This window comes from Nomascus leucogenys, chromosome 14, assembly GCF_006542625.1.
Source record: "Nomascus leucogenys isolate Asia chromosome 14, Asia_NLE_v1, whole genome shotgun sequence".
NCBI classification, from domain to species: Eukaryota; Metazoa; Chordata; class Mammalia; order Primates; family Hylobatidae; genus Nomascus; species Nomascus leucogenys.
The window spans coordinates 34,853,662-34,868,929 of record NC_044394.1 but is presented as its reverse complement, the minus strand read 5'-3'; the positions used below and the strand labels follow the sequence as shown (position 1 = coordinate 34,868,929).

Sequence of the window (15,268 nt, the reverse complement as noted above, 5' to 3'; positions counted from 1 at the left end):
ACCTCCTTTTCATAGGGCATTCGAACTGCTTCACCCAGCGTTTCAGGGATTCTTCGAAGACTATTTGGCTTGGTGTTTTAGGATTCAAGCTTATATCCACTCTTGCCTTGATTTGGATTTGTGCTCATTGTTCCCAGAAGGCACGGTACCCACTTCTGAGTCTTCACTAGGTCCCCCTCCCTCCCCACCTGTCTTGGCCTCTCAGTCCAATTCATTTAATACACACTGCTTTGTTTCCTACCTTTTAATCATCTGTCTTCTCTGCCCAGATTTTGTGGCCAACCCTCAGCCCCCAGAAATGGGCCTTTTAGCTTTTTATAATCCAGAGTACACTGAAATTTACTGTGTTCTAAGCACTGTTCTGTTTTATATACATGCTTTCATTTTATTTTCACAAGCCCAGAAAGTGTTAATTTTAACATTTTCATTTATAGAGATTAATTTGTCCAAAGCCACAAATAGGAGACAGAACTCAAATTTGAAAGCAAGTCTAACTCCAGAATTTGGGCTCCTTTCAGTGACTGCTTGCCTAACCCTGCGTGACCACATAATAAGCCTCAACGAATATTCACTGCGGATAATACTCCCCTCCCACAGGAACTTCTCTTTGCCATGAGTGATCTCCCATAGTGCCTGGGGTTTGAACTACCCACTTTGGCACTTACTGGTCTATTGTTTGATACTATTGTTTCTTCTTTCCCTCATCTCAGGCTCTATTTTCTCATACTATTGTTTCTAATGTTGCCTTTGCCTAGCAGTTTTTCTTCTCTCATCAGGTCCGGGATAGTCCTATTGGCTGATGTGGGCGTGAGGCTGCTATGGCCTTCACAGCGGGATCTTCCTCCTCCACTGAAGACAATCAGTGGCATTCAAATCTAAGACGCCTTTGGGGTGTTTGTGAAAAATACAGCTGATTAGTTTTGGGGTGGGACAGAGGAATCTGCATCTTTTAACACTCAGATCATTATTAGGTTATAGTCAGTGCATCAGTCTACATTCCCGCCTTGTGAAGACTGACCCATTTAGGCAGGATTATTTCCTGGTATAGCGATTCTCTAAACATTGCACACAGCTGAAGAATTGGAAACTGGGACTCTTTTGTTTCTGGATACACCACTTGGCAGGTGTAATAACATCCTCTGACAGGCTGCTTGCCACAGGTGCATGCTTGACACGTGCGTCTCGTTGGTACCGTCCCCTCCCCCCTTCCCACCCCTGCTGCCCAACCAAGACCCCTCTAGTCCCACCACCACCCGGCAGCTGTTGCCCCCCCCAAGCCCCCAATCCCCCCGGCCCACTGCCCTCCCTTCCTTTCCCTCTCCCCACACCCCTTCCCCAGGCTTCTCTCACCCCGGAATATTTTTTTGTTCCTAGCTAAGTTTATCCTGTAAGGTGGGGGTGGGGGCAACTGGTTAGATGGAGAGGACGCTCTGCCATTTAGAGGTCCTACTGAGTGGGCACGCCTTTTCCCCTCGAGAAAACCTTGTTTCTACCAGAGAAATGGGCAGAGGCCTCTCTCTGGAACTTGAACCCCTCTGACCCTGGAAACAACCCAAAGCAGGCCCCGCCTGCCATGTTCCTTTGTTGGGGCACAGAGGGAATGGAATCTTACCGATAAGGTGAGAAGAGCTTGAGAGAATACCAAGGACGGGCCCACCCTTCTCCCTCCTCCCTCCAAACACCTCAGGCTAAAAGGGGAGGGAAAAAAAAGAGCACCAACAAAGAGTTTAAGACAGCAATTCCCAGCTTTTTCAAATATGAAGCATTTTTTAACCAATCCTTTTTTTAATTCTTAAATTCTTGACATTACAGAACTAAACTGAAATTTATTAACATTCCACTCTTACATTTCTTATCGACAAACAGAAATAAAATTCATGAGCCAAAAAACCCAAAACAAAACTAAAAACAGGGAAAAGCTTATAAAACTAAATATGGATCCCAGCATTAACAGCTGAACAGAGAATGTGATTTTTAAATTCTTAGCGGATGATAAAGTTGTGTAGAAACTGAACACTTACAAATTATTTAAAACCTGGAATCACTGACCAGAAATTACACAGTTGGATCATGGGAAAACAGCAGAAAGGGGTTACTGAGGGAACCTACACTGTTCTAGCTGCACCCCATGCCCTTCTCAGAGGAAAGCCTGGCATTGATTAGATACTGGGCCAGACTAATACTGGCAGCAGAGCCAGTGATAGTAACCTGCCTACCAGAGGAGCCTTCCACTGGGTTGGCAATTTTGATCTGGGCCCCGGACATCTGGCGGATCTCATTAATGTTGGCGCCTTGGCGCCCGATTATGCAGCCAATTAAGTTATTTGGAATGGTGAGTTCATGGGTGGTTTGAGTAGATGCATCCAAACTTGCCCAATAGCCTTTCACCTCTGGAGAGCTGGAGTCAATTCCGGCGAATCCGGTCCCGCCGTGCATCATGGCAAAGTGAGACTGTTGTCTTGCCACCTGGTTCAGCTTGGCCAGATCGAGCGGAGAAATGGTGTGTTGTCCTTGAATCGAGTAGGCATCTAGAGGTGGTCCCTCCAGGTCATGGGTGGCATGGGGGTAGCCCGCAGCGTCGCTGCACCGATCTTGGCCGCCCGCGCAGATGACTGGGGAGCTGGCCGGCATGGGCTGGTACGGAATGGTCATGACTCTCCCTTGCGGAGACTGGGAGAGCGTCTCCAGCATGACCAGGCAGATCTGCTTGACACACTCGGTGACAGACTGCGGCACGCCAGCGATGGTGATGGCCCGCTCGGTGGAGTTGGGCAGCATATCCCCCGCCACCTGGACCTGCGCCCCCGTACTCTCGCGGATCTCTTTGATCTTACACCCGCCTTTCCCAATCAGGGAGCCGCACTGGGTGGCCGGCACCACCAGCCTCAGGGTGACCGGGGGCCTGCTGGCCGCGGTGCTGTTGGTCATGGAGCTGTTGATATCTTCCTCCAGCTTGTCGATGATCATAGCGAAAGCCTTAAAGATGGCATTGGTGGGGCCGGTCAGAGTGATGATTCTCTCCGGACAATTCCCCTCCGAGATGTTGATCCGCGCGCCACTCTCCTCGCGGATCCTCTTAACCGACTCCCCTTTCTTCCCAATGATGCTTCCTACTTCCTTTCCGTGCATAAGAAGCCGAATGGTGAGAGTCACATTTAGTCCACTTTCAGTCACACCGGCATCCATGGCGAGCGGCGGGCGGCGTTCGGGGCAGTTGGGCTCGTTACGTGGTCAAGTCTTTGGCGGCTGGCGGGGGGAGGGGAGGTGTAGGCCCAAAACTGCCGGCGCAAGGCGAGCGAGGGCCGCGGGAGAGAGCGGGAGCGGGCGGGAGGCCGCAGCGTAGTCGCAGGGGCGGGCGGCGGCGGCGGAGGGGGCGAGCGGGGCCGGGAGCGGCGGGCGGGCGGGTGGGCGAGGGCGCGGCGGTGGCGACTCCGGCGGCAGCCTCGGCGGTCTGGGCGGGGCGGGAAGCCCGCTTTCAACCCCGCGTACCCTCTGACCCCGGAAGTGCTTGCTGCGCAGGACCCCTTGAAAAAAAATGAGGACCCGTCTTTTTTAGGTCACAAGATTGCGCCAACCCTCACATGGTCCTTAAAAAAAAAACCTTCTGACACTGCAGTAGTGAAAATGAAGCGCACGATGGGCGGAAGCTGTGAGTCCGGCAAAGTTTTAAAATTATTACGTATTTTATTAACTCTAACGGCACTGGCGGGTGACTGAAAATACTAGTGTTGTGTATGGGGGATAGACATTATTTTCCTGCCCTACATGAGGGGCTCGTGCGCGGAACGACACGGGCAGCCAAGGCGGAAACTGCAGGCACAAGCCGGGACGCCGCGGGTTTAAAACGTGCGCGTGAGGTGACTAGAGCGCGTGCGCGAGGGTGTGGGGGGGATGAGGGGGGCAGCCGCCGTCTTCCGGGGGGGAGGGGCGGCAAGGCGAGGCCTGCGGAGCGGGTGCGCGCGGGCGGGCACGTGGGGCCCTTTCGTCCCGGGCGTCCGGGCGCCTTGCATCGACCCCACCCCAGCTCCTGCTCCCTGGCAGCGGCCGGTGGGCAGAAAGACCGAAACCCACTCAGGGCCGCCTCCGGAATCGCGGCTCTGCTGTTTGTGGGGCGTGCTAGAAACGTGGTCCTAAAAAGAATGGCGTCCATTTACATAATGCTTTGTTTGCGTTTCGCAAGTTTCTTTCGCTTAAAGCCACGGAAACCCCACCTCCTGCCCTTGTGTCGTTTCCACCACGGCACCCTTTTCCGACATTAGAAACAATAGTGTGCGCCTGTGGAGGCTTCGTTTGTTCAGGGGCTGCCGGCCAAGGCTTTAGGACGTTTCCGCGGCTTTCCCCGCGTGGCCTGGGCTTCCGCGGCTGCCTTTCGGGCCCATGGGCGCAGCCACCGCGCCAGCCTGTCTGGGGGCGGCCGCGTCAGGGCCCGCCATCTTGGAAGGCCTTTTTTGCCGGTTCCTCCCGCTGAGGAAGTGTCGCTCAAGACGCTGGCCTACGAGTTGTGATTTCTGCCCTTTCCCTTTCTTCCTCGGGCTAAGGCAGACCAGAAAGGGCCTCGTGTGCAACGTGCTTCGGAATCCCTCAGGGAAAGCGGCTAACGTGGCGCTACTCCGCCTCCCCTGTTCCTTATCCGTGGGGCGGCCGCCATGTTTTCTGAACACAAAATGGCGACACGTGGCAAGCATTCGTCGCCAACGAGAAATTGGGGTCGGCCCGAAAGCTCTAGAATGCACCCCCTTTCCTCCCCGGGGCCTTTCCCGCTCTGCGAGTTTTATGACCTAAAAAAACCCCACAGCCTGGTCTGAAGGTCGGAGGCCTAATTTTAACGCGTTTTCCTCCCTTTAATTTGAAACGGGAACGCGAATAACTGTAAAATGTGGGCACAATATTTAACCTCTCGCCTTTTTAAAGCTTAATAATGGATAATAGGGGGTAGTATCAAGGGATAGTTTGGGTCCCCACAGTACCAAAGCATTTAGAAACCTCTGCTTAATTTAAGGAATGAGATAAATTACTGCTTTTCTAGACTTCCTAGCATGGGCTGTTGTGCTGGAGAGAACGAGACCTAGGAAGAGACTAGAATGCTTCTGACTTTTTCATAGGAGAGTTGGCCGGTGAATCTTATTAATAGTTTACCACAATTAAGTGTTCACTTTTGGTCTAGAAGGGACAGGCGTTTATTGTGCATTGGCCAGTGCCAGCACATCCGATGGCAAGGCATTTCACCGTATTCTATCTGTAATTTTTACCATGGTCCTGTGAGGTAGGTGTTCTTATCTCTCTCTCTTTCTCTCTCTCTTAAACAGAGGAAGACACTTAAACATAAAGATGAAGTGCTTAATTCAAGGTCACACAATGTCGGGAATGGACTCCAGATTTCCTTACTGGTGAGCACATTTTCCAGAGTTTTCCGTAAATCAGGGTTTTGGAATTTAAATACTATTTAAAATGTTTAGGTGAGCTTGTCATTTAAATGAACCCTTCAGGTAATCTTTTGTTGTGTAGTCAGCCCCTTTTTGTATCTGGCGGCTCCCAGCTTTTCCTGATAAGAGCTACACCTGTAACGGGCGGGCGGGCTGAAATGCTGTCTTACGCAGTGTCTGGTGAGGATAGGGAGGGGGAAGTGATTCAGCCCGCCCAGAGGCTCAGGTATCTGTCGGTCTGGCCTTGTCTGTGGCACATTTAAGTCTACCTGCCTCTGGGGGAGCAAACGGTTTTTTGTATGACTCGCTTGCTTCCCTCAGCTCCCCATGGGCTTGAGTCTTGCCTCCCCCACCCCAGCATCCCAACCAGGTAAAAATAAATTCGCTCTGGCACCAAGCCTCCATTTCTCTGCAGCGATTGACAGAGCATGACAGAGTGTTAGGTCAGTCTGTGGACTCTTCAGTTCAACGCAACACATAGCTAGTGGGCCAAGCAACAAACTGGTGCCTGAGCAGGGCTCTGATTGTGTGGATATGAGAGACAAGGAGAAAGGCTTTTTGCCCTTAACTTACGTTCAGATATATTTTCCAAAGTGGTTTCATGTTAGTTTATATAACTCTACAAACACATTTAATAGGTACATAACAGCAACGATGACAGTTATAGCACTAGGTGCTTACTGTGTGCTGGGCATTGTTCTAAGCTTTGTTTTATGTATTCAGTGTCTCACATTTTTAAAAACCACTGTAAGAAACAAATTTTACATTAGGACTTAAGACATTTATGCATACACACATAACAAAATTTTTGCAAAACAATACTTGTTACTACATGCAGTATATATACTTGGGTAATTTCTATTCTTTATATATAAAAAGGACACATTATAAAGTGATTAAAAACCCATTAATAAGTTGTGACTGCTTATACACATTTAATCCTCACAAAACCTCCTGAAATGGGTGGTGATATTAGGTCAGTTTTACAGAGGTACAGATTAGTGAAGGAATTTATCCAAGGTCACATAGCTATTAAGTGGTAAAGCAAGGATTTGAATTTAGGCAATCTGAGTCCAGAGACTCCATTCTTAACCACTAAACTGGATGTGGTCTCTGCAGAGTCCTGTCTCATAGGGAGACACAATAGATGAGGGAATTAAAAATATTACCAAGTGTTAGAAACTCAGGTGACAACAAAAGGACTAAATTGCATATAATCAAGGAATGTTCAAACAAAGCCTTCTTCTGGTCTTGTAAATCTAACTTATTCCTCTTCCCTAGAGAAAATTTTATCCATCAAGTCTTTCTTCCCAAGACTACCTACCGAAATATTTCCATAATTTCCTGTTATGTACTCCTGGGACTTAGTGCACCTCCTCAGTGAAGCCTTCCGTTTCCCAGCTTCCCCAGCTCTTAGCCTCCCTCCTTCCCCCAGAGTCTTACAGTTTCTCCCTTCGGTAGCCCACGTTTGGCCGTTGGTTAAATTGTAATGTGTCTTGGGGTTGGTAACATGTCATACAGACACCTTGGGTGATGCTGTGATCTGGCAAAGAGGTCACTAGATCTTGGAATCTGAGGCTCTGGGCCCTAGTCCTAGCTCTACCCCTGTCTGGCTCTGAGACTTCTACAACTCATCTGTCAGGGTTTCAGTTCTCCCTTCTATAAAGCAAGAGATTAAATGATCTCTAAGGGTCCTTCTACTTATGTCCAGGGAGTGATGATATTTGATGACTTTGGTTATTTTTCCTTGGTGGGGGGGCGGGAGGTTTATGTAAATATTTTCTGCACTTTTGGTAAAATCTCCACTCCCTTCCGCAGACCTGCATTATCTTGTGGATACCTGAGTGAATTCCACACCACCCATTTTATAGATGAAGCCACTGAGACATGGAGCAACTGACTGAGTAGTCACTGCCCCACCCCTGCCTGGAGCCTCACATATGACTCATCTCCTCTCAGTGACCACAGGTTGATTGAGGGATTTAACAAGGCTAAGAAGGTGAGTCAGGTTTAGACTTTGGAAGTTGAACCACAGGATTTATGCTACATACAGAGGAATGGTTGTTGCTTCCTCTTATGTTAAGTTGGTATGTTACGTAAAACCTTTCAAAGTGCTTTCACGTTACTTGTTTAATCATCACAGACAACTTTGCCAGTGGGGTCTTATGCCCATTTTACAGAAGAGCCATTTTTGGATTAGAGGAGTGAAGTGACTTGCCCAAGGTTGCACAGCCTGTTAGAACCTGAGCTGAGACTCTTGACTCCTAGTTATGGATTACACCTTTCCATGGCTTCTGATGCTTGTGATATGGACTTTGATGTGTGGGATAGCTTTACCTTAGACTCAAAAGGCTTTCTAGCCAGTCATTATTTTTCTGTCCCCAGACAGCCAATGCATTTACCTTAAGTTCCTAACTCTTGTTTTAGAAAATCTCTTCCCTCTTTTCCCTGATGTTTACATTTATGGGTTTGGAAGGGGTGGGCAGGATTCCTCAATAAGACTCTTACGTTCTCTGGGGGCAGGGACCACATTTATTTTCTCTAACCTACCTGGTTCAGCAAGCATACTATGGTTATTTAATTTTTTTATTTTTAATTTTTATTTATTTTTTGAGACAAGGTCTCGCTCTGTCACCCAGGCTAGAGTGTAGTGGCTCCATCATAGCTCACTGCCACCTCTATCCCCCAGGCTCAAGCAATCCTCCCACCTCAGCCTCCTCAGTAACTGGGACTACAGGTGTGTGCCCACCATGCCGGCTGATTTTTAAATTAAATTAATTTATGTATTTATTTATTTTTGAGACAGAGTTTCGCTCTTGTTGCCCAGGATGGAGTGCAGTGGCGCGATCCTGGCTCACCGCAACCACTGCCTCCCAGGTTCAAGCGATTCTCCTGCCTCAGCCTCTTGAGTAGCTGGGATTACAGGCATGTGCCACCACGCCCTGCTGACTGTGTATTTTTAGTAGAGAGGGTTCTCCATGTTGGTCAGGTTGACCTCGAACTCCTGACCTCAGGTGATCTGCCTGCCCCAGCCTCCCGAAGTTCTGGGATTATAGGCGTGAGCCACCGCGCCTGGCCTGATTTTTTTGTTTTTATTTTTGGTAGAGATGAGGTCTTGCTATGTTGCTCAGGTTGGTTTTGAATTCCTGAGCTCAAGTGATTCTTCTGCCTCAGCCTCGCAAAGTCCTGGGATTTCTGGTGTGAGTCACCATGCCTGGCCTATAGCTATTTAAAGTTGCTGTACTGGCCACTGGATGAGGTGGTGAGGTGTGTAGACCATCTGAGGTCAGGAGTTCGAGACCAGCCTGACCAACATGGCAAAACTGTGTCTCTACTAAAAATACACACACACAAAAAAATTAGCTGGGCGTGATGGTGCGTGCCTGTAATCCGAGCTACTCTGGAGGCTGAGGCATGTGAATGTGAACCTGGGAGGCAGAGGTTGCAGTGAGCTGAGATGGTGCCACTGTACGCCAGCCTGGGTGACAGAGTGAGACTCTGTCTCAAAAAAAAAAATAAAAAATTGCCCTACTAACATGTAGCTTTTTTTTTTGTTTTAAGTGGTTTCTTTTTCTCTTTCTCTTAAGATTTATCTTTTTTTTTTTTTTTTTTTTTGAGATGGAGTCTCGCTCTGTCACCCAGGCTGGAGTGCAGTGGCGCGATCTCGGCTCACTGCGAGCTCTGCCTCCCGGGTTCACACCATTCTCCTGCCTCAGCCTCTCCGAGTAGCTGGGACTACAGGCGCCCGCCACCACGCCCGGCTAATTTTTTGTATTTTTAGTAGAGACGGGTTTTCACCGTGGTCTCGATCTCCTGACCTCGTGATCCGCCCGCCTCGGCCTCCCAAAGTGCTGGGATTACAAGCGTGAGCCACCGCGCCCGGCCCAAGATTTATCTTTCTATTTCTCTTTTATTTAAAGTAGTAGTAGTCTGGGCACGGTGGTTCACACCTGTAATCCCAGCATTTTGGGAGGCTGAGGCAGGAGGATCACTTGAGTCCAGGTGTTGGAGACCAGCCTGGGCAACATGGTGAGACCCTGTCTCTACAAAAAAATAAAAAAATTAACTGGGTGTGGTGGCGTGCATCTGTAGTCCCAGCTACTTGCAAGGCTGAGGTGGAAGAATCACTTGAGCCCAGGAGTCAGAGGCTGCATTGAGCCATGATCGTGTCACTGCACTCCAGTCCGGACAACAGAGTGAGACCCTATCTAAAAAAAGAAAATAAAAAATAAAATAAGAGTAAATTGAGAGAGCCTTTCTCCTGTTACTTTCTAGGTTACTACAGCTGGAAATATATCTTTAAAAAAAATTTTTTTTTTTTTTTTAAGATGGAGTCTCGCTCTGTCACCAGGATGGAGTGCAGTGGCGCCATCTCGGCTCTCTGCAACCTCTGCTTCCCGGGTTCAAGCGATTCTCCTGCCTCAGCCTCCGGAGTAGCTGGCACTACAGGCGTGTGCCACCACGCCTGGCTAATTTTTGTATTTTTAGTACAGATGGGGTTTCACTGTGTTAGCCAGGATGGAAAATTTTTTTATTTGGAAAGGAGAGCTTTATTTCTCATAAATAAATGCCAGGCTGGGAAGTGAGCCTCCAGCCAGAAGCCAGAAACAGGCACTTCCAAGCAATATATCTTACCCATTTTGTAGATAGTAACAATTTGACCTCATATGCTGGTGACCCTGCACTGCTGTTAGGAGATCACTTCTTGGTTCTCTGAGAAATGTAAGAAATGTGTTGGGGTTGGTATAGCTAGGTATGGTGGCTCACACCTGTAATCCCTGCACTTTGGGCAGCCGAGGCAGGAGGATTATTTGAGCCTACAAATTCAAGACCAGCCCGGGCAACATAGGGAGACCCTGTCTCTACCAAAACAGTTATCCCAGCTACTGGGTAGGTTGAGGTAAGGAGTTTCAAACTAGCAGACTGTAAAGTGGAGGACAGGGAAGGGTATTCCAGGCAGAGGAAGCAAAGGCCTGAAGTCAAAGAGAGCACAGTCCATTCAGAAGTTGTAGGCATTTCAGAAAGATGAATGATGTTTACATTATCCAGTTTTTGGTGATTATTGTTTTGCTGCTTCACTAGTGTAGATTATTGAGATTTGACTATACTTGCTAGAGCACAGAAAGTTAAAGGCTTTATTTTATAGCAATAATTCTCTTTTAAGGTGAAGACATCAGAAATTATACTTCCTGTCTAGAGATTCTAAGGAGAAAATGTAAATTAAACCTAACTTTGAGTTAGCAAATGACTGATAACTCTCTGTCCCATAAAAGAAAGAAGGGGTGGCTGGGCACAGTGGCTCACGCCTGTAATCCCAGCACTTTGGGCGGCTGAGGTGAGCGGATCACCTGAGGTCGGGAGTTCGAGACCAGCCTGGCCGACATGGTGAAACCCCGTCTCTACTAAAAATACAAAAATTAGCTGGGCATGGTGTCACATGCCTGTAATCCTAGCTACTTGGGGGGCTGAGGTAGGAGAATCGCTTGAACGAGGTGGAGGTTGCAATGACCCAAGGTCATGCCATTGCACTCCAGCCCAGGCAACAAGAATGAAACTGTCTCAGAAAAAAAGAAGGGGCAGGGCACAGCCTACTCCTTCCTCTCTAACTTTTGAATCTTACCGTGTTTTGCTTCATTTTTGAGGAGGGGTATGTATGGAAATTTAGGGTCTTTGTTAAGCTGGTTAGGAGGTTTGAGTTAGAGGGGAGAGAAAGGAGTTCAAGAATGATTGCTACTTTATGCAGAACAAAAAAAATATATTTAAATAACTTGTTTCTCTGATCTCACTTATTAAGCACAAGCAAGACTTACGGATTTTGTTTCAGAGAGACAGTTACTTCAACCAGACAAAGCATTTGTTCAACATTATTCACTGTGTAAAATCTGTTGTGTCCCGATTAAGAGCATTGATTTTTGCTTTTTGTATTTCTGAGACACGGATATAGCTGAATTAAATAGAAACCTTTTGTGTGTTCATTGGGTAGTACTGGGATTTTTATGTGGATTAAAAGAGAAGAAAAGTGTTATGCGTGGAATAGGAAAGAACAAGTTTAGAAAATGTATGTAGAGTCAGTGGTCATTTCTCACCCATTTTTATTCTTGACATCTCAGTGGCATTTGATACTCTGTTGCACCCTAGCTTCACTTGTCTTCCAGTGCAAGACAAGCTTCCCTTGATGCTGTTCCTGCCTTACTGGTTCCTCCTTCTCAACTTTTTTTTTCGTATTCTTTATCTCCTCACCCCATTGGTGGAGTATTCAGAGCAGTCCTTGGATCCCTTCTCTGTCTACACTCTTTTCCTAGGTGCTCTCTTTCAAGACTTTATTTTTTATTTTTTTATTTTATTTTATTTTTTTATTTTTTAAGACTTTATTTTTTAGAGACAGATTCTCACTTTGTTGCCCAGGCTGGAGTGCAGTGGCATGATCATAGTTGACTGTAGCCTTGAATTCCTGATCTCAAGAAATCCTCCCGCCCCTCCTCAGTAGCTAGTACTACAGGTACCCACCACCATGCCTGGCTAATTTATTATTTTTTCTGTAGAGACAGGTCTCACTATGTTGCTGAGGCTGGATTCGATCAAGACTTTAAATGCCATTATTCCCTGACAATTCATGAGTTTACATTATTAGCTTGAATGTCTTTCGCTGAACTCAAGACTTATATCCAACTATTCACTGGATAGCTCCACTTGGGTGTCTAATAGTCTGTTTAACTTACTAAAAAACTTCAGAACATCTCCTCTCAAATCTGCATCTCTGGAAGGTCCTCCCCATCTCAGAGTTGCTATTCATCTCTGTATTGAAATATAGAGAGTCTCCCTTAACTCTCTTTTTTCATTCTCCTCATCCAATCCACCAGCAAGTCCTGTTAACTTCACCTTAAAATATATCCAGTATTTAAACACTTCCCACTGCCTGCCCTGCTGCTACTGGAATAGCTTTCTAAATGGTCTTCCTCCTTTTGCTCTTTACCCCCTCAATCTAATTTTAACAGTGACCAGAAATAATCCTTTTAAGTATATATCAGATCAAGTCACTGCTTTGCTGAAAACTGTCACCTGGGTGCCCAGATTAAAATCCCACCTGGATTAAAAGGTAGTGTCCCTACCGTGGTCTGTAAGACCATATAGGATCCACACCACTGCCTTCCAGCTGCTCTGACTTCATTTCCTACCACTTCCCCTTGTGCTGTAGCCACACTGGTCTCATTTGCAGTTGCTCGAGCATGCCAGGCCTTGGGGCCTTTGTAGTTGTTTTTTCTGCCAGGAACATCATTTTTCCAGATGTCAGTATGGCCTTCTCCCTTACTTCCTTCAGGTTTCTGCTCAACTGTCACTTAATCAGTGAAATATACCTTAACTGCCTTGTTTAAAATAAAAGCTATCTCTCTGCCTTCTGCTTTCTCTGCTCCCCTTCCCTGTTTTATTTTTTCAGCATAGCACTTGCTATTTGACATATTGTTTATTCATTCATTGTTCATTATGTAGCAAGTATTTATTGCGTGGTGTCTGCTGGTGCCAGGCATTGTGTTCTAGGGACTCTCTACCATAGTTTATTACATGTCACCACCCAGTAGAATGTAAATTTCATGATGGTTAGGACTTTGTTTTGCTCATTGCTATAGCCCGACTCCTAGAACAGTGCCTATAACATAGGAGCTGAATGGATAAATTTATTTAATTTTTTTTTTTTTGAGACAGAGTCTTGCTCTGTCGCCCAGGCTGGAGTGCAGTGGCGCAATCTCGGCTCACTGCAACTTCTGCCTCCCAGGTCTCCTGCCTCAGCCTCCTGAGTAGCTGGGATTACAGGCGTGTGCCACCACGCCCGGCTAATTTTTGTATTTTTAGTAGAGACGGGGTTTCATCATGTTGGTCAGGCTGGTCTCAAACACCTCACCTCATGATCCGCCCCACCTCGGCCTCCCAAAGTGCTGGGATTATAGGCGTGAGCCACCGCGTCCGGCTAATTTATTTAATTTTTAATTTTAATTTAATTTAATTTTATTTTTTATTATTTTTTTTTTGAGACAGAGCCTTGCTCTGTCCCCCAGGCTGGAGTGTGGTGGCGCGATCTTGGCTCACTGCAAGCTCCGCCTCCCGGGTTCACGCCATTCTCCTGCCTCAGCCTCCTGAGTAGCTGGGACTACAGGCGCCCGCCAACACGCCCGGCTAATTTTTTGTATTTTTAGTAGAGACGGGGTTTCACCCTGTTAGCCAGGATGGTCTCGATCCCCTGACCTCGTGATCCTCCCACCTCGGCCTCTCAAAGTGCTGGGATTATAGGCTTGAGCCATCGCGCCCAGCCTAATTTTTATTTTATATTTTTCGAGACAGAGTTTCGCTCTTGTTGCCCAGGCTGGAGTGCAATGGCGTTGTCTCAGCTCGTTGCAACCTCTGCCTCCCGTGTTCAAGTGATTCTCCTGCCTCAGCCTCCACCTGTTGTAGCTGGGACAACAGGTGGACGCCACCACGCCCAGCTAATATTTTGTATTTTTGGTAAAGACAGGGTTTCACCATGTTGGCCAGGCTGGTCTTGAACTCCTGACATGTGGTGATCTGCCCACCTCGGCCTCCCAAAGTGCTGGGATTACAGGTGTGAGCTACTGTGCCCGCCGACAGTTTCTTTTTTTTTTTTTTTTTTGAGACAGAGTCTCGCTCTGTCGCCCAGGCTGGAGTGCAGTGGCGCAATCTCGGCTCACTGCAAGCTCTGCCTCCCGGGTTCACGCCATTCTCCTGCCTCAGCCTCTCCGAGTAGCTGGGACTACAGGCGGCCGCCACCACGCCCGGCTAATTTTTTGTATTTTTAGTAGAGACGGGGTTTCACCGTGGTCTCGATCTCCTGACCTCGTGATTCACCTGCCTCGGCCTCCCAAAGTGCTGGGATTACAAGCGTGAGCCACCGCGCCCGGCCCGACAGTTTCTTTTTAAAGTAAATACTATTTATCTCGGCTTTATTTTGAAAAAAAATGTTTTATAAAAAGTGTATGTTTTTTTTTTTCCTAATGAGGGTAATAAAGGTTTTATTTTTAAAAACAAAGACTTTAGAATATTGCTTTTTATAGAGTAACATGTTTCTAAGAAATATTTCCCTTTTTCTCCACCCAGGTACTTATCCTATATTACATGAGGGAAATGAAATAAAAAGACTACAGCCCCACTCCCAGCTACTCAGTGAGGTAGTAGCTAGGTAAGAAAACAACCCTTTCCTTTTAGATGAAATTGGAACTTAGGAGGTAGTAATCTTTGGGAGAGGCTTAAAGGGATTGATAATAGTAACAAAAATAATAGTAATGGCCAGCTTTGATGAGCCAGGCACTGTGCTAAGCACTTTATGTTGGCTGCTATCTTCTAACAACCATATGATTCTGGTACTATGAGAAGTAGAGCCAGTGTAGTAGGAGTGAGGAGCATAGACTCTGGGTTCGGACCTCCTGCTTTGACACCTAAGTTTTGCTGGTAACTGACTCTGTGGCCTTGAACAAGAAAACTGTGCCTAATTTGTACAGATATTCCCTGACTTACAGTGGTTCGACTTAAAATTTTCAACTTTACGATGATGCAAAAGCCATATACGTTAATTAGAAACTGCACTTGGAATTCTTAATTTTGATCTTTTCCTGGCCTACTGACACATGGTATATGTTCTCATGATGCTGGGCTGCAGCAGCAAGCTGCAGCTCCCAGTCAGCCATGCAGTCATGAAGGCAAACAACCAATACTACACACCGTATACTGTGTTTAATAAATTACATGAGATATTCAAGTTTATAAAAGGCATTGTATTAGATGATTTTGCCGAGCTAGAGGCTAATGTAAGTGTTCTGAGTATATTTAAGATAGTCTAG

General features: G+C 46.9%; 1 protein-coding gene and 1 long non-coding RNA gene across 2 annotated transcripts; one reads left to right on the top strand and one right to left on the bottom strand.

The window, feature by feature from the left end:
* Positions 1–1,726: 1,726 nt before the first annotated feature.
* Positions 1,727–3,472, bottom strand: PCBP1 (poly(rC) binding protein 1). Its single transcript, XM_003262513.3, has one exon. It carries the CDS (start codon positions 3,184–3,186, stop codon positions 2,116–2,118), a length of 1,071 nt encoding a protein of 356 aa, XP_003262561.1. The 5' UTR covers positions 3,187–3,472; the 3' UTR covers positions 1,727–2,115.
* A 74-nt stretch (positions 3,473–3,546) lies between these two features.
* Positions 3,547–15,011, top strand: LOC115830476. Its single transcript, XR_004033231.1, has 3 exons — positions 3,547–3,649; positions 5,307–5,387; positions 14,529–15,011. It is a non-coding gene; the product is annotated as an uncharacterized LOC115830476 (long non-coding RNA).
* The last annotated feature ends 257 nt before the right edge of the window (positions 15,012–15,268 follow it).

What these genes read in the sequence shown, in the direction of transcription:
- PCBP1 (XM_003262513.3), bottom strand. Translation starts at nt 3,186, where the DNA reads ATGGATGCCGGTGTGACTGAAAGTGGACTAAATGTGACTCTCACCATT.